The 27,525-nt window shown below is 42.9% G+C and overlaps 1 protein-coding gene across 1 annotated transcript in view; it reads left to right on the top strand.

Annotated features, from left to right (window-relative positions):
* ptk7b (protein tyrosine kinase 7b) overlaps positions 1–27,525 on the top strand; it is a 72,725-nt gene that overhangs the window by 29,638 nt on the left and 15,562 nt on the right. The window contains exon 2 of the mRNA XM_067609638.1: positions 20,799–21,095. Coding sequence (XP_067465739.1) covers positions 20,799–21,095 — 297 coding nt within the window. The remainder of the gene's footprint in view (positions 1–20,798; positions 21,096–27,525) is intronic.

The raw sequence follows: 27,525 nt of genomic DNA, 5'->3' as shown, positions 1-27,525 counted from the left end.
GCACACATTGCCCTGAAAACGTCCACCATAGATGAATTCTGCGTCGGGCGGCAGATAACGTCAGTCCACATATATGTGTTGTCTTGTAATGGGTCCCCTCCCTTAGGCTGGGAGCGCTGGCAGAGACAGAACTACCTCCTGCTGTCTTTCTTTCTTTACTTAATCCTCTTATAAATAGGCCACTGTGTCTATTTTACAGGCAATAAAGCAATGTGTTCTGAGCATGTCAGCGAGGTTCAGGAGGTGAGCGGGAGGGCAAGGGGTCTCCCATGGTGGCAAAGGTCTGGTGTTTAAGACGTTGCAAGATGGATATCCACCTCTCTTCCACCTTTCAATCTGTTATATAGCTTTACCTTCTCTCCCCTCTCTTCCCTCCTGCGGCGTTCAGACTGAGCCAAGATGAGCCTGAAACAGTGGGAAGATAAATAAGGAGAGAGAGAGAGAGAGAGAGAGAGCCAGTGAAGGGAAAAAATAGATTCATGTTGCCCTGCTCATGGGGGCTTTTAAATGTAGTTTGTGCTCCTTTTCATAGATCTTTCCTTTGAGGCAGAGAGAAAGCGAGAGAGGAAGATGTGATGACCTGAACCGCTCTTTCCTGGATGAAAGCATTACCCAGAAGCCCTTTGTTTTGGCCCATGAGACTACCCTTACTGCCCCCGCGGCCCATACCGCCAGTGATGATGACCCGTAGACTCATCATGGCTGTATAGTTTTGGGGAAATATGTGAAGGATGAATAGATAGATTCAATGTTTATACCTGGATTGATTTATCAGCCTGCACTCCATTCAGATGCACCAGGCTTTCTGTGCCAGGAGGCATCTCACTGTTACTGCGGTGATGAAATGTGTGAGATGCACATCCAAGAAAAACACCTTTCAGAGATAGAAATGTCTTGTTGTCTTGTGGTCATAGTCAAAAACAACAAACCAAGTGATACATGCAGAAAGACACCCACTCCTGTTTGTGTCATTTAGTCTGTGTTGACGTTGAGACTGTTGCTAACATTATTGTTTTCTTTCCTTTTCTCCTTATGTCTGCTCGGACGTGACCAATACGCCCATCCGTTCAAAGGTAAGCTTAAATACATTTCCACTACCTTTTTTCTGCCAACCGAACACATTAACTCTGAGGTCATGGAAAATGCAGACCTTATTGCTGCACAGTAATGCTCGTAGCTTCATTAATGCCTGGCCTCTTAACGTTTTAAGCAAACCATCGATCAGTAAGTACCTTAATGTTCTTGAAAAAAAAAAAAAAAGTGCTGCTGTATTTATTCACAGAAGATGTAGCCTAATCACTTAATGATTGGAGAGTGACTAAAATCTAAATGGGCTACATGTGATTTGAGAGCATGTCCAAAGAGAAGCATCACTACCGACCTCAATTCCTAAAAACACAGTTGCAAACACTGCTGCAAACGACTGAAGTAGATGAGTTGATATAACCAAAGAGTGTCAGCCCGGGTAAGATAACACATTAACAAGTCACTTGTCAATGCAAAACAAAGCAATTACAAACACAAGAGGCAACATCATTTCATGTGCAAATGAAGCAATCTGAACATAGAGAGGATACATGAGTCCCTGGGTTGGTTTGAGGGCTTTCAGTAGACCCGCCCTCTATTCTTTCCTGCACCATTCTGTGCTCAAGTTACTTAAACCAGTGTTGTTTTTGAAGGCTGCCATTTCTGTCTTTGCACGGAAGTTGTTGATAACCTATTTCAAAGGTTTACAAAGGCAGAGTTGTTGTACTGGATTGCATTAGTATAATAGTATAAGTCAAGCTGATAAATTGGTAACTCAGTGTAAGCTTTTATGAGGTAAATATAAGTCAAGCTTTAGCTGACAGCCTGCTAACTTTGTGTTCTGCATTAAGTGCCTACCCTCGGACCACCACTTCTTTGCTTCCATGACGTCAGACTGTCTTTAAAAACCTCTGCCGCTGTTAAAATGGGTCAAAATGCTTTTGGGCAGCCATTAATGTGCCTGGGCAGGTCGCCCAGTTCATCCTATATGTGGAGAAACATTAAACCTCTATAGCGTGCAAGCTGCCTCCTCTCTGAAAGGGGAAATGTAAAGCAACTAAAGGACAGAGGCACCAAAAATATCCACCAGCACCAGTAGAGCACTGATGTGGCCGGTGTGCGGTGGGTAAGGATGACAACGATTATGGGATAGCAGCCTGAGTTCCCCCCCTGCACGCCTGTGAGAGGCATACAGGGGGGAACTCAGACAGGAAACGGCATTGTCAAATCGCGCTCGTAGACGAGACTGACTCTGACAGAAAGACGGGGAGGGTTCCAGCTTCACACACAGGTAATTGGCTGTCGGCATGGGGGCACAACACAGCGTGAGACCAGAGCCTTTATTCCACAGGCGCACACACACACACACACACACACACACACACACTTCCTCTTCTCTTCCTCTCCTCTTCACCTTTGAGAGAGCTGCCTATAACAACAGCTGCTGCCCCGCACCCAGTTAGTATTCACACACAGCCAAGCAAGCCAATTAGTGGCCTTAGAGCGTATAATTGTGCGTCTGTGATTCTGTGCGTATGTGTGTGTGTGTATGTGTGAAGGTGTCATTTCGTTAAATCTCAGGGGGTCGCGCCACCTCCTGCAGTGAGGTGTCTCTCCCCAGAGTGTGAGTGACAGTACGCTCAGAGGGAGGCCTTTGTGCCAGTCAAGCCTCACTGGTTTCCAATGCTGTTTACATTTAAGAAGAGAGGAAACCAGCATGTTTTCGTCTTGTTTGTGTGTGTGTGTGTACCGAACATAAATGCTGGGAAAACAATTTCTGAATTTTAGTTTTTAGAGTTGAAATTGATTTTAATAGTGATTGGTTCGAGGACTTTATTATTAAAGAAAAGATTCAGTGTTAGCCTCACATAGTTTGAACGCTCAAATAATCTTTGTTATTGTAGTGTTGAGAATTTTGTCTAAGTAAATGTCAAATAACCCTGTGTACCCTTCATCTTCTGGTGCCATGAGAAATTGACTTTTGTGTTGATGTTATTCCTATTCAGCATGATGCATTCATAGTCAATCTTCATAGTTGATATCTCATTTCCCATTGTGTTTACCCTGTGATGTAGACTATTTACCAGAACAAACTCGCTCTCCTTACAATTCAGGAAGTGCTCTTAAGAGGAAAGCTTCCTGTACTTAGGAGGAAAAAGCATCCTCCTTTATGAGAGCAGAGAGAACCACATTCAACGTCTCATAGAGCTCAACTCATGTACATCAGACCACATGGCTTCCTTCACTTGAACAAAGTGAGCACTCATTCTGAAAAAAAGGAAGATGATTACACGTGTAGATTAAAGGTAGTACAGTTTCCTTTACTAGTACTATTAAAAGCAGCCTGTAAAGTTTTAGAGCCTTCAAGTAAGTTATGCTTCATTTGTTCCATGAACTTTATTATTTTCATCATAACCTTGGTATGGCAATACTCTGATTCCAACAATATTGTGAGATACACAGTAGAGTTAACAGCTGCATTGTAGAGGTGTTTAATACATGTAGAAACAACTCTTTAACACAGAATCAGTAAACTGAACTGACCAAATTGACCAAATCTCAGCAGCTTAGTCAAGTTCGAATTCATTCAAACACAACCTACAGTACATACCGTAATGTGTCTCAGATACAATTTGCCGTGACTGTCATAAGCATGTATGGCCAGCGATGTCCATCCATCAGCGGTTCAGTATAGTCTTTACATTTTCCTGTGTGGTGTCAGACAAGGCTGTAGAGTTCGTTTGATGCCTCCGCTGCCTCACTTGTGTGGTAAACTAGCTGCTGAGTCCTCAGATTTGTTGTTGTTGTAGAGTAAGGCAGCTGCTTTTTTACAAAGTTGGCAAACAGCCTTATCTATGTTGGTAATTCTGCCATCTACAATGTCGCCCTCAAAATACTTCCACACACCGCTTCTGAGATGCTTCGGTGCCGTCATTATTCGATCAGCGTGGATTTTCTCGCTAGTGTCCTTTTTAGTGTCCTTTTTTATTTATTTATTCGTGAAGAAGTGTTTTTTTGTGTGCTTGTGTAAGCACAGGCTATCCTTGTAGTCACAACCATTGTTTTTCACCTCACATCTGTGCGAGTCTGTCTGTTTAGCCGTTTGAACAGATCACAAGTGAATGGTTATTTTTCTCCAGACTTTTCTGCAATGCAACCACGAATCTCCACTGAGCCTGCAGCATTGGAGGGGGGAGGGCGCCGGGGAAGGCTGGTTAGTATCACCACTGGTCTAGCCGCAGTGTGTAACTCCATATACTGGCATCCTCATTAGACCAGAGCCTTAAGCAGAAACAGACCGACCAGATGAGAGCACACTATCCGTTTGATCCCCAGGATGCTACCCAGATAGCCCCTGAACACAACCAGCATCCCAGCCGCGGCCGAACCCTCAGAATACCTCAGAAAACCTCAGACACGAATAAACACATACTGACACGCATCAAACACTCCTCCTCTCTATCTCTCTCGAGCTTTACCTCCATCTTTCTGTGTCTCTCTTCCTCTTATTTCCATCAGCGCACACATTCAACATGGACATTTGTAGAGCAGATGTAGAGATGGACGCCAGCTTCAGTTCTGCTCTGAATTGTGTTCTCTCCTGGTTGATGAGAGGAAAGACGAAAGCACTTCCCCCTTACGCACCGACCCCTCCATCAAGGCTAGTTTCCTGGAAAGGCATTGTGGAAAGAATGTTATTGAATTGGGCTAAATTGTAATCAAGATGGTTTTCCATAGATGATTATTATTTGTGAGGGATTTCTTTACCAGCACAACTTCTAAAAAGAGAGAGACTTGTTTAAGTAAAACTTAAGCGTTAAGGGGAAATAACCTCATCTGTACAATTTAGACAAATCAATGACAGATGAACATACTAAATGAACTGTGATTCAACAATGATCTGTGCCAAGCTCAATAAATCAAGGCATACACTTGTAGATAGCACTTGTCCAAGGTCGCTATCTAGTTCCTGTTGCATAAGGTCCTTTATGTTGTTGATAGTTTCTCACGATATATGAAGGTGAAAACCTGCTGATAGCTTGGAGCCTTTAAGTTGTTTGAGCAGGAAGGTCGTACATTGGTCCGGTTGTACCCACCGTCTCAAACCCCTCCTTTTGTGGTGGCGTTTATCACTCACATTTATTCGTAAGGAAATCTTTCTTCCTGTCCTATCTCAGATCCTTAGTCTCACTATGTTAGAGTCTAGATGCCTATCAACACCTGCAATACCTGGACAAACACTCAACACAGCCGTGATGTGGAGAGACCAAACATTTCATTTCCTGTCCACAGACCCCCTAATCTACAGCTCATATGAGGCGACGAGCTGACGGTAATCTGGTTTTAGTTGATATGCTGCCTTGTTTCTTTTGTGTTGGAGGTGTGAACACAAAGCGCTAGTCAGTGTGAAGGGTGAGCGCCGAGCTGTTGAATTGTTCATAGAAACAACATAATCACCTTGACTGTGTTCAGCTCAACCTGAGTGGGTGGAAACACGACAAGTGGCGCGTGTTGCCAAGTAACACAGCCAGTAAGTAGTTGTGTGATCGTCCATAATAAATGGTGGCTGTATGTTACAGCAGTTTGAACAAAGCTGAAGGGGTCGTGTAACATTTCAAATTTATAACAGTTTTCGGCAAATACTCAAGTCCAGGAATAACTTTGATTTTGAAAGTTTGAGTCAATTTTTCAAGGTTAGCAGACTATTATTCTGATGAATATCAGTTTGTTTGACAGATTATTCTTCATTATTATCCCTTCATTTGATTGATCAGCGCTCTGCTTAGTACTTACATCAGTAAGTTCTCCTTCATCAGTATGTGTCCCTGTGCCAACCCCCACCTGATAGTCTGTTAATGATTTAGGCTACTACAGTACATACAACATACAAGGGACCACTAAATCAGATATTCAGTCGACATGTCTAGCAGTAATACAGAGGCGTTTCATTTGCTGGGGAATTTTTTTCTCCTAATTGCTCTTTTTTTTTTTTTCCTCCCACTTCTTTTCTCCTCACCACTGAGGTTTAAAGTGGACGCAGTTCTCTCTCTCTCTATGCTAATACAAACACTGCTTTCAAAGCTAAATGCTGAGCCTCACCGGGGGTCTGCCACATCCTGACCAAACCTCTATTATTCAAATAACCAGAAGCACTGCAAATGTCATGAGCCCCCTACGGCACACACACAGTCATCCCATGAGATTTGAAAGTGCCACTTATGCCGCAGTGTCGTGTTTGATGTACTGTACTATATGGCAAATGTAAATAAAAAGTCATGCATTTATATCTCCTAGTGGGTTTCTCAAACTCTCACTGCATGAAAAGAGTGTTGACAATCCATGCAGTGCTCATAAAATACACTTTTAAAATGTGATTGTTCTTTTTGTTTTAAGTTGAAAAATCAGTGCATTTCAATGCACTCTTACCCACCTGATTACATTTTTTTCTTTATGATCCTTTAAACCGGGTTTAAAAGGTAAAATAAGTTTTAAGATGTCAATAGGTCATATTTTCCAGTAGGTATACTTAGTTTTGTGTCACAAATAAGTTATTCAGTCACAACAGCTACAACAGATCAACCCCAAGAACTCATTAAGCAAACATTACGATCAAATCAGTCAAACTACATTTTAATGCGAGTACAGCCTTGACAGACCTCCCAAATACAGTTTTGTGCCAAACAACCTGGCGAAAGTGTTCAGTCAATACATGAGATTATGTACTGAGAAAGGCAAGACGAGCTCTTCCAGTAAATCAACTCAAATAAAAAGAAAATCCAATCACAGATGGTCGCTCAATACACAGTTTAAACAGATTCTGTGGCCATGCGTGAACTGTTTCATCTGGATCTAGACTTTAACTTACTTAGTATGTGTATAGAAGATACTGGATAGCAAACCAAAATATAGTGAAGCACAGAAGTAGGTTATCCCTACCCCCCCACCCACCCCCCTTTTCCTTGTTCTTCTCCTGACTGTGCAAATGGACCACCTGCTGGCTCGCAAACATGACGGCACTGAGTTCTTGCTTAATTAAAAGATAATACAACCTAATTATAATCATTTGGTCTACAGATGCATGAAAAACATCAGGAACACTGTTGGAGCGACTCTCTCTAACTTGCTTTTGATGTCAGATTTTATTTAGATGACACACATTCTCATTAAGTGTACAATTAGTTCCTTGTGTCCCGTGTCTGCCCTTAGCTATGTTTTTTTTTTTTTTAACTTTTCTCACTGGTGTTGGCTTTGATTGTGTGTTAGATAAAAACAAGTTTTGAAACCTCCATATTTTTGTAATCATTTGTTGGAGTTTACCATCAAGAACTGCATTGGGTACTTCCAGTCTTCAAGCATTGACCTTTTGAATTGCTTCAAAGTTTCATTTGTCTGCTGTTAGTGGATGTCAACAATCAGCTGTAGGCCACGAGCAGCCTCGTTCAATCGATACTTCTTTTGTTTTCGTGACACGCATGGTTTCCTACAGCATCTTTCCCCACTTAAAGACTAAAAGCGTGCAGCATCGGAGATCTTCCACTGAAAGTTTCTGCTCCGGCGTCTACAGAGTCAACAGATTTGATAAAAACACACCTTATGTGGTCCACGGTCACAGGGACCTTTCTTACAGCAGCTACAGTAGACGTCTGTCCAGAAAGGTTGCGGCTAATTAAACCGCGGTGACTACACTGAGCTCACTCACCAGAGTCAGCCAAGCTCTGCTAGGAAACCAACACCACAGAGCTTGACTGGTCCTGGAAACAACGTGGATGCCAGGTCTGTTTGATTCACCCCTGCCAGCATCAACATCTGTGTGTGTTTGTCCGTGGGAGGAAGGGAGGAAGAGAGAGATATTGAGAGATCAGGGGGCCCACCCATGTCTTCAGAGTATTTTTCTGAATGAACTCCGGAAGGTAGATACACACTGCCCTCTTGCATTGCTTTCATGAACTCCTATGCCAAAGATCTGGTGTTTTTGACTCTTGGCATGACAAAAAAAACCAAAAAAAATCCACTACTGTTTCACAGTCGCTACAATGAGGATACTGCAGATTGCTTTCATCAGAGGAAGCTTTTAGATGCACACTGCCGAAGGCCAATGGCAGATGGACTTTTATAATGTGATGGAGACAGACAACAAGATAAAATGGGAGAGAAACTCAGCTTTAATGGAGTCCTTATTGTACTCCAGAGCCCCATTGAGTGACTGAAAGAATCTTTCAGAACAGGCATGTTCATCCATCCATCCATCCATCATTTAGTATTCCATCTTCTTGTCTTGGTAATCTGTCTCACTAGATGGTGATATTGATGCCACCTCAACAGAGGAATCTAATTTCAAAGCTCTTTTTTTTTTTTTTTTTTTTTTTAATTATCCTGCTGAAATATATTAGCAGTTGGATGTCGCGGCGGTAGTAACGTGGCATTGGATTGACCTAGAATGAAATTGTAACACATAAGAGGATTGGTTTATCTAACACGCAATCTCCTGTCCTCCACATGTGAATAATGTGTGTAGCAGACTCTCTGCCTTTATGAAGCCAAAAGACCAGATGACTCTGGGCATTTTTATAAGCCATCAGAGGAATGACAAACACAAGCGTCCAAGTCTTGCTCTCACTCTGAACGGCTTTTCTTCTTTTTGACCCTTTTTATTATTCTGAAAGTTTTCTCTTTTTCTATCCTTCTTATCTGGGCTCACTCCCCTCCACGCAGGGTTAGTTTGCCAGGCTATTGTAGAGTGCCACCACATTCCTGGTTGGCACTCATGTCTGGACATAGCCGAGGTGCAGGCATGAGCCAGAGCCGCCTGTAGAGAAGAGGCCGGCGCTGGCAGCCAAGGACTCAGCGCCCCATCTGCTGCCAGAGCCAACGAGGGAACCGTCATTTATTACATCCGCTGATGCGAAAAGCAGCTCCTGTCGCTCTGGAGACATATTGTCTTGTGAACGCTGCACTCTGTAAGGTTTCCGTCCTAAACTGATGTTGGTCTCTTATAGATGTCTGCATGCTTGGCTTTGGGTCGAGGATTGGAGGATTTTTTTTTTTTTTCTTTCGCTTTCTTTCTCTGTTTAATCCATTGAAGTTGTTCATCAAGGCAAGACACTTGGAAACATCATCCCACTTCTTTCCTCTGCTTTATCTCATATCTGTCATATTACTCTGTAGAGGCTGTTTCTACGGGGGCCTGCAGAGGCAGATTTAACCGTGCAGCCAGCTTCAGTTCGGCAACTCCCACTTAAACAGCCAACTCTTTAGTCTGTAACATCTATCAGGCTTGTGTGTTTAGCCTGGCTGCAAACTGCTGAGCTCCTCTGTTCCACTGTGACTTAATCTTCCATCTTTGGCTCATAATGCTGGAAAAATATTGTAGAGTGTGACCCCAGATGTTTGACATTACTGTTCCTTTATATTTAGTTTGATACTAAATCCTCTGTTAGGTTTTGCTCATGCCCTTTGCAGGGTAGTTATAGCACTTACTTGTGTAAACAGTTTGCATTAGGCTTTCATGTTCGCTCTGTGTAGCGCCTTTGTTGTATATTACAAAAAAACCTAAACATACGTACAAGGAATAGCGGCTTTTATTCTCCGCTGCTGCACTTTTCAGTTTTCCCTCTAAAAGTGGTCTCATTACTGGATTAGTGCCCAGTTTTTCAGGACCAAAGAGACAAGAACAACCTGCCTTACCTTACCTGAGTAAAGCCTAATCCGTCTTAATCTAATAATTGCTCCCACATTCATTCTGTCTCGTAAGAACACAGCTGCAGGAGATGGCTGCGGCTCCAGATTGCTGTGCACCATGGGTAATAATATCCATGGTCCCTTTCATGGTCAGGATCAGATCCGTTGATACAGCAAAGGTTATTCATCGTCATCGTTTGGGCGTCCCAGACAAATTCTATAACCTCTCGTCAGTGCTTCTCTTTCTCTACTTCCTTCATGTTCAGCCCTCGGTGTCGGAGGGTTACACAGAGATCCATTAGACCGCCTGTGTTTCAACAGTCGGCCTTTTTACGAGTGGGTGTTGAAAATTGGTGAGAGCTGGCCATGTTCAGACGTCTCTATTTTCAATGCAGCATGACAGTTATGAAGTCTGGTGTAGAGGGACAGAGCAGGCGGGGGTTGATGAGCGATGCGGCTCATATCAGCTCTGAAAGGCTTCTTCATGCGCCGGAGCTCCATCTGTCATAAAGCAAGCAGATGTGAACCTTGAACCGCCACTTATATACATCACACAGATAGTAAGGAATAGCATGACATCGTTGCGCTACGCTAATGCTCTGCGTTCAAGTTTAATCACCTCAGCAAGGAGATAAAAGAAGAGTGGAGGCTTTGATGCATCTGCTGCTACAAACTGATGACATGGAAGCAAAACAAAAATTAATAAGTGCGTAAAAAGTATCATAAGTAGATTTTTGTGAATGACATTAATTTTATTTTAAATCACTTGGCTGTATTTAATGAAAACAGTTCAGTCCAGTAGATTATAAACACATTTCCTGCTTAAACTATGACTGATCATGTATCTTTTCCCTGCTGGCTATAATAATGGAGATCCCTAATAATGTTCCCTAGGGGCTAAACCAGTCCCAGTCCTTAGTTCCAGTTTGAAGCCCGCTGCAGGCCTTCTAGTACAACTGGTAATGAGGTGGTAATGGCTTAGGATGGGTGGTCTATTAAAACACACTTGGAGGAACGTTTGGGTGGGGCCTGCCCGACACTTTGATGCTGTTGACCGCCTCCCGGTGCGCTTATTAGAGATTTATGACTGACGCCAGTCCCCCCCCCCCTGCACACACTGTTGCATGAGTGTTTGTATTATTTTTCCTGTCATGGAGACCATATGGAGCACTTCTTCACTACAAAGACAGAGGTGTGCTGGCAAGCAGTGGCTCGTTAGGAGGGATGAGAACACATTTCATAACAGTGCAAGAAGGGTGACATCCTTCTGTCAAAATGCCATGTCTGAGGAAAATGGATTCCTATCATCCCCAAAACACAGCTACAGCGAAATCAGTGTCATGTTTGTGATGAAAGAGCTCATTTTGAGAGTTGTCAAAATTTAGATCACACTAGGAACCCCACTGAGCCGTCACACATGACTGTTGCTGCTGTCGCTGGAAGAAAGAAGCAAAACGGTGGAGCAGTCTGGTCCACCTGGAGAGGTTGCATGCCGGTTGCCATGCCGATGTTGCCTGGTAATAAGCTGGGGAAGGGGGTCTTTGTCTAGTTGGTGCAGAGCTCGCTCCCCGCTGTCAGCGGTAAGATGGAGAGAAGCAGGCATGAACTGATAGTGATCTCAGTGTGGTTTGTTATAATGAGCCCGGCCCTCTTTTTTTACACACAGGCAAGTCGCTTTGCCGAGCGCGACCCTTCCACAGTGCAATTACCTGCTACAATAAGGGCAAGAATTGAATTAAGGTAGCGGGTGTGCATACTGGTGTCGCTGGAAAAGCAGCCCGGCTCTTTGAACATGGGTTTCAATTAGAAGCCGGGGAATGAACACAGAGATGTGTTCTACTGATATGTGCCCAGCAGATAATAAAATGCTACCTGGGGTCAGTTTTTTTTTTTTTTTTTTTTTTTTTTGATATGATGGAAAGAGACAGCAGGGACTCGTTTGTATTACTTTGATTCATTTTATTGTGGTAGAGCAGGGTGTGTATTTGTTCACAGCTGAAAGTTACCTTGTATGAAGCTCTGATATCATTTATAAAACCCTTAAAAGGAAACTAGTATTGAACATGGGTTGAATTAGTGCTGAAACAATGAGTCCATTAATCAACATCTAATTAAGTGCCAACAATGTTGATAATTGATTAATTGCTTGTCGTTTATCAAGCAGAAAAGGAAAAATAACTGCAGCTTCCAGCCTCTCAAATGTGAGCATTGGCTGTTTTTGTCAGTTTTCTGTCCTCTGCTTTGCATGTTTATTTCCAGGACGAAATCCCATAGTGAAGTCAGAGTGTGCAAAGGCCTGCAGAGGTCAATAATGAGATCCGTCTGGGGAGAACCAAACTGTCACTCCCGTTACATGGTTTGACAGAGACATTGTACCTGGTCTGACTTTGTCCTGTTTAACGTCTCTGCTGTCAAGTTAAATAAAGCAGCCTGACCTCTTTGTTTGGGAGGCATTTCAGCTTCATGCACGGGTGATTTCCCCGTGCAATTCATGCTGGAAATACCAAACTACTGCTGACACACAGCATTGTTAAAAATACTGACCAAGAGATTGGTGAAGCATGAAAATGCACTTTTTAGAAGAATAAACTCAATATGACAGCGACTATCTGAGATGAACTTCTGTTTTTGTCTGTTGACCAAACAATTTTGTTTTTATACGCTTTATTACATATTTAATATTACAAAATAGTTTTTAGACTGTTTTATACAAACATTATCCATAAATGTTTTGCCTGCGCATGTTTCCTTCTGACACACACACACATGCATGCACAAGTTCTCATCAACACACTTATCTCTATGTTTTTGTCATGGATGGAAAGGAATATGTAAATTGTCATGATATCATAGTCTCAATAAATCAGAACGAAGTTTACCATGAAGCCTTATCTGTTTGATGTTTTCTTATGTGGTTTTTCCACTGTGCTTTTGAAACCACAAACACTGTCAGCATTGCAGAAGATCTTCTGCCAACCAGTTTTCAAGGAGCGAGCCAGGGGAAGCAACTCAGGCAGTAGAAAACCAGAGCGCACACACATACATACACACACACACACACACACACACACACACACACACACACACACACACACACACACATCTAGTCGTTTGTTGACAGACCATGAAAGCTCTGTCAGTGGGCTCCAGTGCTTCCCATGACTTTGCCCTTCATTCCCACTCTAATTTATCTCCCTGACATCTCAGTCTATAAACACAACAGAGAATGAAGCTATCAGGGATTTTCATCTTAGCTTTTTCTTTTAGCTTTTAAAAACACACTTGCACAGTGACAGATGGTTATCAGCCTCTGTGCAACACGTCTATCATCTAAACCATCACTTCTAAGATTTGATGGAGATATGATGAACTGCTCTGCACCATGTCAAATTCTTGTGGTTGTTTCTGATGATGTACATGAAAACAAGAAAGGACCAGACAGTTCTACCACTGTGTAGAACTAACCTGAGTTAAACAGTATCTTGCTGGTAAAACAGTGACCCACATAGTCTAAAGTTTCTGTTGCTGATTGTATTGTCATATGAGGCGTATTCCCACCTGTCTAGCAAACTCAGTTTTCATTGGTGCAACTTGCTGTCTCCTCCTGACAGTCAGGAGGACTTTTTTTTTAGTCTCCTCCTTCGCTCTTTTTGACATCCACCCTGGCGGGAATGCTAATCTAGTTAGCTCGGCATTCCAGAGCAGCAGAAGGAATCTGCAGCGATTGCTAAAATGCTGAGGGGGGGGAGAAAAAAAATATGATCCATGTTTTTCTCCCCACTGTTTGCACGGCTGGCTGATTCGATGGTGCAGTTTAAAGATGACCTCATTACCTGCCTCGGTCTTAGAATGAAAAAGATGATCCTCCCTGACTATGGCAAAGGGCAGTAGACCTGCGTATCCTACAGTGCTCAGAACCCTGCCTGTTTTCTACTGTTGATGCCACCGCAGCTGCTAAAATAGATGCTTCTAAAGAGAGAGTAAAGCTGTGTGCATCAGCGGTTCCTCATATCTTGAAAAATTGATGTTTTTCCAGTCAGTGCTCATTGCAAAGGCCGATGCCGGACCTCCTGATTGACATAAACTAAATAAGATGTTTCATTCTGCTTCCAAATCACGCTAAGCTCTCTTTCTGATCTTATGAGAACTCTTGGAGTTGTTAATAATTGATCCGATCAGAGGAGCTCTAATCATGTCTGTGCCATTTTGTTCTTTTTGGTACTCCTTTGAAGTTGAGCTGTTTGTTGACTGTGTGTGTGTGTGTTTTGAGGAAAGGAGGGCTGATCTTATCTACACTCTTGCTGCTCTTATCCTTAATTGGGTTATGTAGATTTTGCAGTTGGGGAGAAGAGGGGGGGTCGTGAAAATAGAGCGATCATTAACGGTGGTCACATCTTCATCACCAGTGGCAGAAGAGAGCTCTGATGTTTGCGTTCACGGATTAAAGATTCAAACTCTTGAACGATCCTTAAGCAGCCTGGGCACCGAAGAGTGTTTGACAATGGTGAGAACTGTGTGTCGCTGCGGCCGTGGCATCGTACAGATAAACATCTAACGGCAACCATGTTGAACGTTCCAATCAGCGTCTCACGCTCCATCAGCGACGCTCTTTCTTGCGACTCCGAGGCTCCTCGTTCTGCCGCGATGGCACTCTGAAACGCTTCAAGGCAGCTGTCTGGCTTTGACACGGTCCACTGAGAAGCTGTTAAACCACACACATAGGGGCTATTTGGGATCCCACAGCGGGTGTGCCTGGTGCCAAGTATTCGCGGGTGCCGCCGTTTGTGTCTGTGCATGTGCGGGCGTCTCCCCCCCCCCCCCCCCCCCCCTTAACCTCTCGCAACCTCGGGGCTTGTGTGTCATCCCTGGCTGTCATCATACTGCAGAAACGCACTTTAGGGAAAGTTACAGAGATAACAGTGTTGTCTGTCTGCTGGAGACACACAATCCTGATTACAGCATCACCGCTGATAAGAGTCTTTGATGTCAGTGTTTATCTGAAGGAATTAAAGCTCTAATCTTTAAACATTTAAAAAAAAAAATACAGAACATTTTTCTTTCATGGAAATATCTTCAGTTTTAACATGACAACCTTTTTAAAAGCACAGTGAAAGCTCAATACGACCTCTGTGTGTGAATTAACACATCTGATATTGATTTCATTGTTAACAGATATTTGCACACGCTCCCCGCTCGAGATACCGACTTTCTTTGCTCCTAATCCTGCCTCTCGCATTCCTCGCCGTGCTGATATGGCGATACCGTATAGTTCTTCTTGAAATGCGATTCAACTTGTCCATCTCTGTCTGTCTCTCCGTCTGTGCCAAGCAGACAAAGTTGAGAACGAGAGTAGCGAGATATGAGCCGCTGATGAGCCCATTACGGTGAGTTCTGGCTGTCAGGCCGACTAAAAGGCGACTTCCACCTGACATCCCTGACAGCTGAGCCAGGCTTAATGGGGTCGGCAGTGCAGCAAGTTGAAGAGGAGAATCCCTCTGTGCAGATATTTTACCCCGTCTCAGCAGTCTCCCCCCTCCGTCTTTAACCTACTTTCTGTCTCTTCTAACTTATTTCCGTACACCTCCATCGAAATCCAGGGAAATTCAAACTATTTTGGAAAAAACAAACAACTATTAATGTTGCATGATGATCGCTGCTCATCCGGGCGCATTAGTGTATCAGTCGTTAGCTTTTCCCAGCAAGTGCATATTGATTGTTTTTCCTGTGTTTTTCTTCTCCTGTAAAGAGAGGGCGGCTCCCTGGAGGAAGACTGCTCTGTCCAGCAGTTTCATACAGCTTTACTTTATCAAGACATCACATTCTTGGATAGTTATTACGCTTTCTGGCCCAAATAAAACAAAAAAAGAAATCAACTTTAAATTAATTGATTAGTTAATCGAAAGAAACATAAAGGATTAATCAATTATCAATATTTTTCAATTAAGTCAAATGAAAAACTGCACATATACAGTTTTAAAATGTCAGGATATGCAGCTTCTCTGTTTCACATCATTCTGGTTCTGGTTTATTAGTTGATCAAAACAACTAATGCAAAGTCATCACACTGTGCTCTGGACAAATATTCAATATTTTCTGCTCTTATACTCATATTTATTAATATTTGGTTATGCACTAATAGTTCATCATGAAAAAAATCTATCAATGAACTAGTAATTAATTAAATCATTGGTTACAGGCCTACATTTAAAACTTCTTGCTGCTCTGTTGAGCTTTCTTTTAAACTAATCACATTGTGTGTGTCGTTGAGGCCTAATAAAACATTTGCAAAAACGATTTTTTAAAATTTTAAAAGGGTGCATTGTTTACATTGGTATTTGATAGCTTGCTAGCTCTTCTTCTACACTGCCTTTGTTGCTACACTTCTTTGCATGTCACCACCAGCAGCTGTTGGTCAGCAGAAGAGTGTGAAATCATCAGAAGGAATGTGCGCTTATTCATCCTCAATATGAGGACCCACTCATAAAAACATGGAGCCATACCACTGCTGGTGGTCAAAGACTCAACAGAGTACATTTTTCATGATTTATTCAACCTCTCTCTATTTCTTCATGTGTTCAATGGAAGGCAGTATTTTATCAGTTTAATGTTCACTCCTTTTGTCATAAGAACATTCCCATCCGCTGTTCCCTAATCTTACTCTTTGTTTCTCCTTTTATCTGTAACTTTCCCTTTTAACTACTCTTACTTTGAAGGACCCTCAGTAGGAGTTTTGATAGCATTTGCCCTGCTTATCTCTCTGAATGCCAGCCTGTGTAGATCCCAGCATTCCTTTAGCTTGTGTAACTCAGTGAAAAGCATGACCTAAATTAACAGTATTGATTTAGTCAGACAGACATAACTTTAGTAAAATTAGAGTTGCTCAGTGACAACGTGATGGTAGTTGAGGGCATCCGGGGTGGCAGAGATGACTGTGTTTATACGGTGTGTGTGTGTGTGTGTGTGTGTACTCTTGAAGCCTGTTTATGAGTGCTAGAGAGTTAGAACTGCAGTGCGTTTGAGAGATGTAGGTCACGGTGCCTTCTGCGTTTGAACAGTACAGTAAACTTGGCAGACGTCCTCAGATATGATAGACTTTGCCTCACTCTACCTCCCCCCTCCCCCTCCTCTCTCTTGTCTGTCATCCTGTGGTATGTGAAAACGCCTTATCTGCGTGCGCTGTCTCTGCTGGGACTTTTTTCCCGGAAGTCATTACCTCTCTCTCCGACGAACTGTACACACACACACACACACACACACAACAAACTCACTCCGTATGTCAACGTGCATCTCAAATGAAACCATCAACCGCGTGCCACAGCTCCACCGCGTCTCCACCAAAACTCATAACCTCGGCGCACACAGAGGAGGCTCAGTGCGCTGGAGGTTGGCACGCCACCTCACACCCCAGCTGTAAGCTTGGCATTGGAGGCTATGAGCTGTCTGTGAACATTACTTGATGGATTGTTTTGAGGTGGATGTTGGGGATGACTCCGCCGGTGTTTTCCAACTCATCTGCCGCCTTTCATCCCTGTTTCACGCAGATGGAACAAATTCACAGACTCTTTGGGGGATTGTACAGGAGATGTGGTGTAACAATCCTTTGTCAAGGTTTTCCACTAGTGCATACAATGTCCAGCTGGGTGAAAATAATAGCCAGTTGTTTTTTGGAGGGGGTGGGGCTAAAGTTGTTACATTTTCAAGGCTGTATTGTCTTTATTTATTTATTTAATTCAAGTAAAGATGGTGACAAACTTTAAACCATACTTTTAATAGGACTAGTAGGGTAAATAGTAGTTTAAGCTTATTAAATAAATTAAATAAATCACTTTTAGCTTCTTTTCAATTTTCTTCACATCTTCCTCATCTACTTCCTCATCATCATCATCCATAGCCAGATCTTTTAGTGCTTGGTTGATCTGATACTTGTTGCTTTGAACCCTCCTCATGATCTGTCAGGTGAAATATAAATACATGGGTTTTACCGATTTGGGAGGCTTCAACGCACAATATGTAATTTTCTGCTGCTCGCTAAGAAAAAAAAAAAACAAACCCCAGTAAGGAAGTAGTCGGCTGAAAGTGTTTTACTGTCCGGCCATCTGGACGACAGCCGGCGCTTATGGAAAATTCAGTGCACTGAATCATTGTGGGCGTTCATAACAGACTCAGTTCAGACAGTAATTTCTTTTATCAATAAATCTGTTGATTATGTTTTCTATGAATGCTTGACTTGTTTGGTCTTTGAAATGTCAGAAAATAGAGAAATATGTTCATCAAAAGCTCCAAGAGTGCAAAGCGACATCTTTAAGATGTTTGTTTGCTTCAACCAGCCTCTCAAAATATTCCATTTTCAAATAAAACAGACAATAACAGTGAGCGCTAACATCTGAGAAGCTGGAACAAGCTGATGTTTGGTATTTCTGCTTGATGAATATCGATCAGCAAAATGTTTGTCCATTAATTTTGTGTCTCTCGACTAATTGTGCATGAAGGCGCCACATTTGATCATTTTGTACTCAGGCTGCAACTTCAGTCCCCTCGTATTGAGACAGAACATTAAAAAAAAGAAGATAAGATTTAAAAGCTCCATGTAGAAATAAAGTGAGATGAATGCCACTTCTCTCCTGGTGGCACGAATCGAGGTGAAGAGGTGAAATTTCACCCCAAGTGAGAAATTTAGCCCGATACAGTAAAGTAAAAGCCAATTACTTGGCAGCAGGTGTCTGTAAATCCACATTGTTTTTCTAGCTGAAGGAGGCCACTGGGCTGTGACCTCTAACACAGAATCTCCCCACCGAGAGCTAGATTCCCCGAAGAAGACATCGATCGACCCGGCTGCCAGACCCGGTGTGAAATTAAAAACAAACGGAAGATGAACTGAAAATAACCCTGGAGTCGTGTTATTGTACACTACCCCCTGTTATTTAAACCAATATGAGATTCTTTTTTTTTTTTAAACAACATGACACATACTCTTCAGTGGAGTCGTACTTCTTCGGACACAGCAGCTATATTATCAGTTGTTTTTCTTCTGTGATAAAATGTTTTCACATCGATATCAGGATCCAAAAGACATAAGAACATCTATATCAAAGGGAAAGAAACGGTGGCAGATGTTGGGCAGCAGAGATGGGGAAGGTCTGACATATTCGATTGTTTTTCTCTGGGAATTTGGGAAGCACTGCACCGACTCCTTTGATCAGTCAGATGTTAATGTCATAGCTGTCTGCCAGCCCATCGCGCTCGGGGTAACATTTCAACACAACCCTTTCCTCACTCAGTCCCGCTTCCTTAAAAATATAGTGACCTTCTCGGAGCGAGCACGTTTGTGTTTGAGACTTGAAGGGACAAGTGTCCTTATCTGCCGAGCAAAACATAGAGTCTGTCTTCTTGTTCGCTTACTGATATCTGACTGGATGTGTATGAGATTTTAGGAAAATATTTAAGTTGGGTTGTTGCCTCCGGTATCTCGGTATTGTGTCTTCAGGAGTTGTCTCTTCTTATCAGGGTAGCGCTTTAATTGTAGCTGGTGGTGTGTTGAGCAAGGAGACATTCAGCGCTCTTAATTTTTGGCAAGATATGTGAATCTATAATGCATGTCTCTAACACTTTTTGGTGATTTAAGGCTGAGTTTTCCAACCTTGCATGCAATCACAGATGATATTTCTGGATTTTCATCTTGCTGACACAACTTAGTTGGTTCACATCTTGAGCAGATGCTGCTGATCTGCTTGTCTTTACAAAACTATGCGTGGCATTTCTTACTTAATTCCCTCCTGACTGTGACATCTAATGTAAAGGGGCATGTGAGGCTAAATTCTTTACTGTCCCACACATCCTATCCAAAGCCTCTCTTACTGTCTTTTTTTATTTTTTAATTTTTTTTTCTTTCATCCAGCTTTTTTTGCCTCGCTGTGTCTTTTTCTGGCTGCCCATCTGTCAGCTCAGGCCACCTGCAGCTGAGACAAAGGTGAGCCTGATTAAGAGACAGACAGGCAGGAGAAGTACAGGAGCGTGGGGATGAGGAGGGGTCAAAGATGGAGGGATTACCTTGGCTCATCTTCAACAGCCTCCTTGATTTAACCTTATTGAAAGATCGCTCTTTTTTTTTTTTTTTTTTTTTTTTTTTTTTTTGCATGGCTGCAGTCCTGCGAGAGGCTATAAAGAACTCTCACTCACACACACACGTCACGCAGGTGGAGGTATGCTTTATCGACTCTAGCGGTGAACCGTTCCTCATGATAACAAACCTTGACATCAGGTATGATAACATTGTATTACGCAGAGGAGATGCGGGCCTGCCTTGACATACTACTGAGATGCTTATTGATGAGTAGTTCATTGCGGTAGCTGTTCAAACAAGAAGACAGAGTGCAGCTGCTGAGTTTAAATCCTGAGCGGGCCAATCAGACCCCTTCCATCTTCTCACCATGATGCCTTTAATTAGAAACAATCAAGAGCGCACTTAGCTGTGAAAATATATTGGAGAACTGAAATAAACTCCAATATGTTGTGTAATTATAGAATATGAAGATGAATTGGTTAGCTGGTGATGAGTATTCATAATATCACTGCTACCTCTCTCTTGTATAGTATTCTCTAGTATTCTTCTAGTCTTCCAGGTCACACTCTTGTCATTTTCTCCAGTGAAATGTGAGTAACTGGAGCAGAAAACATGTCTCTCACGCAGAGCTTGTACACAACATCATGAGGGGGAAATAAAAGATTGAAGCGTGCGCGAGGGTGTGTGCAACACATCATGTCTTATTTGAGAGACGTGTGTCCCTGAGCTGACGGCGCACGACTGCGAGGGCCGCGTTCTGTTTTCTCTGCGCGTGTCGGATCACCCGCCGCTAACGTCACAGCCTCACCCAACGGGAAAAAAAGGCATTTTCTCCGTCTTAGGTCTGATCATTTTACGACAAAATCATTCACAGCCAGCCAGTGTTGTCTAAACATTACATTCCTCCACAAGGCTAAGTGGTCGCTATGGCATACACTTAATGAACGGAAAAAGCAGTAAAATGTTAACAGCAGCCTTCTTTCTAATCCTCTGTCATTTACTTTCCCTCTCTCTTTCTCTTTTCCCTCTCCAGTTCTGTCCATCCAGGCTGCCGACATCCAGTTCACCAAGGAGCCCAAGTCCCAGGATGCCTTGCACGGCCGCAGCGCCATGCTACGCTGCGAGGTCAGCGATCCGGCAGACATCAGTTACGGCTGGTTTCACAACGGCCAGCCCTTGGAAAGCAACGAAAGGCGCTTCCAGGAGGGCAGCAATCTCAAGTTCACCGCCGTGGACCGGCGGCTGGACGCGGGAAACTTCGAGTGCGTGGCACAAAACACGGTCACGGGAGACGTGCTCCGCTCCACCAACGCCTCCTTCAATATCAAGTGTGAGTGTTTCATTTCAAGCTGTTCTCACCCTCCTTCAGGAAAAAACCTCTGATTTCCTGAGTGAAGATTGCCAGCTGACAGGGTTTCATAATGGCAACAAGGGTGTGCATCCAGTTTCTGGATCAAAAAAGCAAAACAAAAGTAACAGTATAGGATGACGGGTAGTATGAGCTGAAGGAATGTTTCCACCTTGTTGCCTCGTTCTTTGTGGCTTCCTCTCCCTCTCTCCAAAGGAAACTGGATACGTGTGCCACCAAGCATGTGTTTCTTGTTGCTTGTATCTTTTTTTGTTACACTCCTTTTTCCCATATACTCTCAAAAGGCTTTTGTCTGGAAATTACCGAGCAGCGCAATTTACCTTCTACCTATATAATTATTTAGGTTTAGATTAACACTACCCTCTTCGCTTCAGCGTTTTATTCATAACAGCCTTTTCACTCCATCGCTTTCTAAAGGTTTTGTCCCATTAAGAGGAGGCAAGCTATTATCTTAATTTTGTTGCTTAGCCCCATAACCAAACCTCAATGATCCTCTTAAGTTTCAAAGGAAGCAACAGGAATTCTTTGGATAAATAACAACCTTGTTCATGTATTGTGCAAAGCCCTCAGGTACCAGTTGTTACTGAAAAAGCCTTTGTGTCTTACAAACACTGAGTTTGTACCATGACTGGTGGTGGGTGAGGGGCAAGGCTGGGTGAAAAATGGCTCCATCTGGAATATGTTGTCCTTTCTAGCTACATTCTGCCGGGAGGTTTTTCTTCGTGGTGGTGATGCTTGTTCAAAGGCTGATTGCAAGAACAGATGAGTGTGCAGACCTCCTAGAAACAAACTGAACGACCGACAGAGAGTCCGAGAAGGACAGACAGAGGGGAGAGAGCAGAGGTTTAACCTCGGCTCTGTAATACGTCTCCACTAGTGGATATTTGTGGTCTGCGATGTTGAGCACCAACTCTGAATAATTAAAGTTTTAGCCAGATAGACCAAAGGAAACACATCAGTTTTCCAAACCTCGTCTGATCTTAAAGGAACTGCTTTTATGTGTTGCAATTAAACATGATCTAGTGTGTCAATAAAGCTCAACTGACACACTCCCACGGATTTAAAAAGAGAAAAAAAAACAAGTTTGACATGAAGCACCAGTTCTTAAGAGCTGCCATCGTGACCCAGAATAAACTGACTCATCTGCCAGGTCCCACGCATTGGAAAAGAAAAGCATATTTTTATTGGAAGGAAGATTTATGTAAATTTTAAAAAAATCTTCTTTTCATATTGAACTCATTTAATCATGGAAACATATATGTTCACTTGTTTACATAAGAGTGGTAATATATTTTATGAACAGTGTAGACGTGCATTACTTCCACACAAATACACATTTAGAGAACAAGCGTCAAAAACATCTGACTTCTTCTTGGCCCTCATAGAATATCTTCATTTCTTTATTTTGTTCAGTTTAGTTTGAGAGGCAACATGTTAAAGTTGCAATAATCAATATTTCTATATTAACAATGGATTAACTTACTATGTGTGAAAGTGGTCACTTGTAGTAACAAACCCAGAGAGAATTATTGCCCAACTCTTTGCATCAGCTCTACAGCGTCTTTCAGTCCATTGTTTTGGTTTTCTGTTCCACAACTTTACTGTTTTGATCAGTCTCACTGCTTTCATTGGTGTTGTTTCCAGACGGCAGTCTTCAATAAAAAATCTCTGAAGAACCAACTATACGCTACCTGCCCAGCATCAGCAAATAAGGTTAGATGCTACTTTGTGAACATATTGGAGCATTTAGCAGCTAAAGAGTCAGATATTCCCCTCAGTATGTGGTGGAGACCAAAAACAGAGCGAAAATGAGACTGAAGATCGGACTTACATTCATCAGGTGGACATTAGCAGACGAATTCTAATGTTGCTCCATAACCGCTGGATGTGTAAGCAGCAAGTGTTTGCCATATGTTTTTATAAGGTGAAAATAAGTCAGTGTTGTGTTTACAGCTTGTTGTGCTGCCCCCAAGTAGCCAAAAAATCAATGAATGCAAGCAAGTAAAGTAACCTTCAATAAAGACTTGAAATTAGACTTATATATTATTATTAAGTAGCTGTTCAAGGAAGTTTTTGAGATGCTTGAAGAGGCCTTTGGAAAATCCACCATGAGGACAAAAGACTTGATGCACTGTGACCACACATTTCTCAACTTTCAGCTCTGCACACATGTAAGTACATAAAGCAGATATGAGCAGCAGTTACATAGCTGAGAGACATTTATTAATGGACGCAATGTTACCAACGAACCACATTAACATTCTGCCAGAAACTGTAAGATTGATAGCTTAGTATCAGTTTGATAAGAAATACACTTCTTACAACATGATAACATGGTTAGGCAGCGGATTCCTGCAACACTGCTCTTGATAAGAAACCAGCTGCAATAGTTTCTGTTCTCTAAATATAATTTTGCAGCACAGCACATATTTTTCTGAATCAAACACACAAGGTAAACAGTAGTAAATCACTTTTGTATGCTACATCTGTCTGTGTGTATCAACACATTTGTCTCTTTGACTCAATGTACAGGTCAGCTGATCATTGCTGGATCACTTTAGGTGGATCAGACCATGTTATGACAGATGTTCTCGTATTTCCCCAACATACATTTAACGGGTGATAAAGCCGCATGCAGCTTTAAAGTAAAGAACCCCCCCCTCTGGTATTAATCTGGCATGTGCGTTCACTCATGTGTATACTAGTTTGCGTGCATAGTAGTAAATGTGGGTTGTCAGGGTGGGGGGCATTCCATATGTACTGTACATGGACTGTAGTAGAGTAGATTGTTACCCCTCCCCCCTCCTGCCCTACGCAGAGAGAGAGAGTTAATTTATCCTGCTCTCAATGGTGGGTGGGCAAATCCTGCCAGTTGAGAGTTATTCAGAGTAATTATCCCCCCTCTGTTTTCACTAATAGAGGTTTTAGCCCCCCTTCATCCTTTTGTCCTGCCCGGTCACTGGGTCTCTATGGCGAGACCGCGTCCAGCAGAGGCGTCAGGCTGAAGCATCACTATTGTCAGCATGTTTGTTGGTCCTGGGGGCAACGCTTCGCTTGACTGTCGGTAACAAGATGCAGACCGACATGGTTTTGGAAATCTGCTGCATGTTTTTTTTATGAAAGAAGCAAACAGAGAAACATACAGTAGAAATACAGGCAGGGAACATTTCCTCCTGATTTAATCTTTCAAATCTCACAGCCACTTGGACTAAAGTACACACACTCACACACACACACACACACACATACACACACGCCATCTTGCTCTAATCACACAGCATGTGTCCTTAACCTACATTTGTTCAGCAGATGCATTTTAGAGCATCCTTACTGACAAATCCACTTTCTCGTCCTGTCACAGTTCCTACATCTTAATGTTGTTTCTTTTCTTCTGTGAGCTGACAAAATGCAGCTCCCCATGTTTAATGACCCAGGCTCCACCCGGCAGCTTCTCCCCTGTCCTTTTTTTTTTTTTTTTTTTCTCCTTCTTCCTCCTCTATCTGCTTTGTCATACCAGCAGCATCTCTCTGAATTGCCATAGTTTGCAGCCTGGCCTGTTGACCTCTGCCAACCACAGCTGATAAAATCTGACACCTCCTCTAACAAGGAGCACAGTCTGTCACGCTTTTCCCAAGCTTGTGCCCTTTATACAAAGTTTACAGTTTGAAGGCAATCCGCCATATGTTTTAGTTATATCCACACCCATATGGTGCTGTCAGTCAAATCATATCCAAAGCACTCCCCTTGATAACACAATCCACCCTGTCTGTCTGTTTCAGAAACCCTTCTCCATAGCAACAAATCAGCTCATTGAGTGAAACAAGCACACACGCACACATACAGCTGCCTGTTGGCACGGTGAGGAATGAATGGTCCAAGCATCTGCCTTGACAATATCCTCACAATTCATCTGTTATCATCCCTGTGTTGATAGAGCTTCCTGTTCTGCCTCCAACATAATAATTATACGCCCCTAATTATGGCGTTAGCTGGCAGGCCTGCTCCAACACTTAGTCATGCATTCTGCGAGGGATTATGGGGAAGTATTCGCCACTAATAGGTTATGAAAGAATGCCTTCTGTTTGTCGAGTGGACAGCTGGAGAAACCCGAACTGTGAATGGAGCCGTGCAAGAAAGGGTTAGAATGTGCGACTCTCAGAGAAAATCCAGGTCAAATTGGAACCGAAATAATACCAGGAATTAGATTTAACCTGATGGAGCACCAAATAGGTCAAGAGTGGCAGAAACTTTAGACTGTCACAATGCAATATGTGTTGGTAAGCGCTCATTGTTCCGGTGATTCATAGTTCACAGAGGTGAAGCAGTATGCCCAGTCCTGTTTGTCTTTGTCTCTTCAGCCTTACCGCTCACGCCGCTTCACGTCTTTTTGTGTTTATTTCACTTTTACTGGCAATAGACAGCAGCAAAACACACACTGACAGCATTATGTTCTGTGGCTGATCGTTTGGCACCACCTGATTCTGGAGACGCTCACCTGTTCTCCAGGGAAATGCTTCGATTCGTTTGCAAATGATGTTTGGCTCACATCTGACTGCAGATGATTGTTGCTGTTCCATTGAACTTTTTCTTACACTCTCCTCCTCCTCCTCCTCCTCCTCCTCAGTGACTCACCATTTCCCCTTCTGGTTTTGTCTGCCCCTCATGCTTCCAGTGCACTAATAACAGGTCTGTCTGCATGTCTGGCCTTCATCGCCGCCTCCTCCTTCTCCTCCTCACTAAATTACTGGAGCTATTGACTGGAACGGCCTTGACTGAGACACACAACTGTTTAGCATACAGAGCTGTCAAAGACATTTGCACGCAAACATTCACGCTCAGGGGCGCAAACATCATTTCTCTGTCGCAACAGCATCATCCGCTGTATTTCACTCCTCAACACCACATGCATACACAAACACGTGTCTCTGACAGACGCACAGAAACATACACAGTTGTTCATCTGTAGAGTGACACACACACACTAACAGTTGTTGGAGCATCTGTGTTTTTTAGGAGGAAGCTAATGAGCGCCGCCTGGCTCAGATGGGGATATAAGCAAAGGGGGGGGTGGAGGCCCTGTTACTGTAGAGACGGTTTCCCGTGATCCCTCAGGGTGCAGAGCACTGCTAGGTTTCCTCCTGTGTAATTCATTGTGACAAGTCTTCCTCTAGCGCCCCCCTTGACCTCACAGGGACTCTGCGTCTTTCACCCACCCCTCCCCATCCCCTCAACGCTGTCTCAGGTGTAGGTTCATGCCATGCATATTTTATAGATGATACAAACAAGCAGCAGAGATCCATCCGCACTATTCAGCCACGGGCCATGGGAATGGAGCTCAGCGTGATGGAATGTCTTATACATACATACACATGTATACACACACACACACACACACACACAAAACCCTCCTAGACTCATGCATAAACCAGGGCAACCCAAACAAACATGCTCTCTCAGTGACTGGATGTATGCACCCAGTAACCACACAGCATGTAAAGTAACTACATGTCATACAACCACAGCTTAAATATCATCATATAAATAACAATTAGCCCTTGTTGTCATTCAGCAGAAACATGCAGTATTTGTATTGTCAACACGCACAGCAGGAGGAAGGGGAATTCCAGTCAGGTACAGTAGAGCTGTATTACAGCCAAATCTAGCACGTCACTCTGCGAAGGAGGTAACTTTGGTGTCTCTAAATAACTGTTTAATATATTTTCATTCTTCTGGTAGACTTTAGTGGCCATCTAACTCAGAAGCAGGTTGTGACTTTGTCAGGAGATAAGCTAGTGTTTCCTTCAGATCATATACAGCAATTTTTATGGCTTACACACTGAATTTCTGGCTACACCGAAGAAGCTTAGCTCACAGCAGCCACAGTCCATCATGAGATATATCTACTCGTCTCCTTTCAGTCGGGACATTTGAAAGCATTTTGCACTGAAAAATGATCATATGTTACCAATCTCATATGAGGTTATAGGAATGATTTGCTGCCGTGATGATTTCTTGATATATACTGTGGTGTATATACTGCATGTAGTTGATATATATATCCTGTTGTACGGGGTCAAATCCTTAATGGTAAAACCAAACCGCTCTTCTCGTTTCTCACTGCACCGTGATGCGTTCAGGGGACAGCTGAGGATCAATTTCCCTCCCATCTGTTTTCTTTTTTTGTGAACTTTCATCAGTCACCCCCGACAACATCGATCAGGTTTCGTGTGACTCATGTGAGCGATGCCTCTCATCGCTTTGTTGTGGCATTTGACACCACGGGTCAGGTCTGAAGCAAACAAGTACACCTCATCGTTTCCAACATAACTTGCTCAACGGAGGTGGTGCTATTGCTTAAAGTCAAGTACGTCGTTGCCTTGTTGCTCATTTC

The sequence above is a fragment of the Thunnus thynnus genome, chromosome 14 (assembly GCF_963924715.1).
Source record: "Thunnus thynnus chromosome 14, fThuThy2.1, whole genome shotgun sequence".
NCBI classification, from domain to species: Eukaryota; Metazoa; Chordata; class Actinopteri; order Scombriformes; family Scombridae; genus Thunnus; species Thunnus thynnus.
The sequence above is the reverse complement of the archived record's forward strand: the minus strand, read 5'-3'. Positions and strand labels throughout refer to the sequence as shown.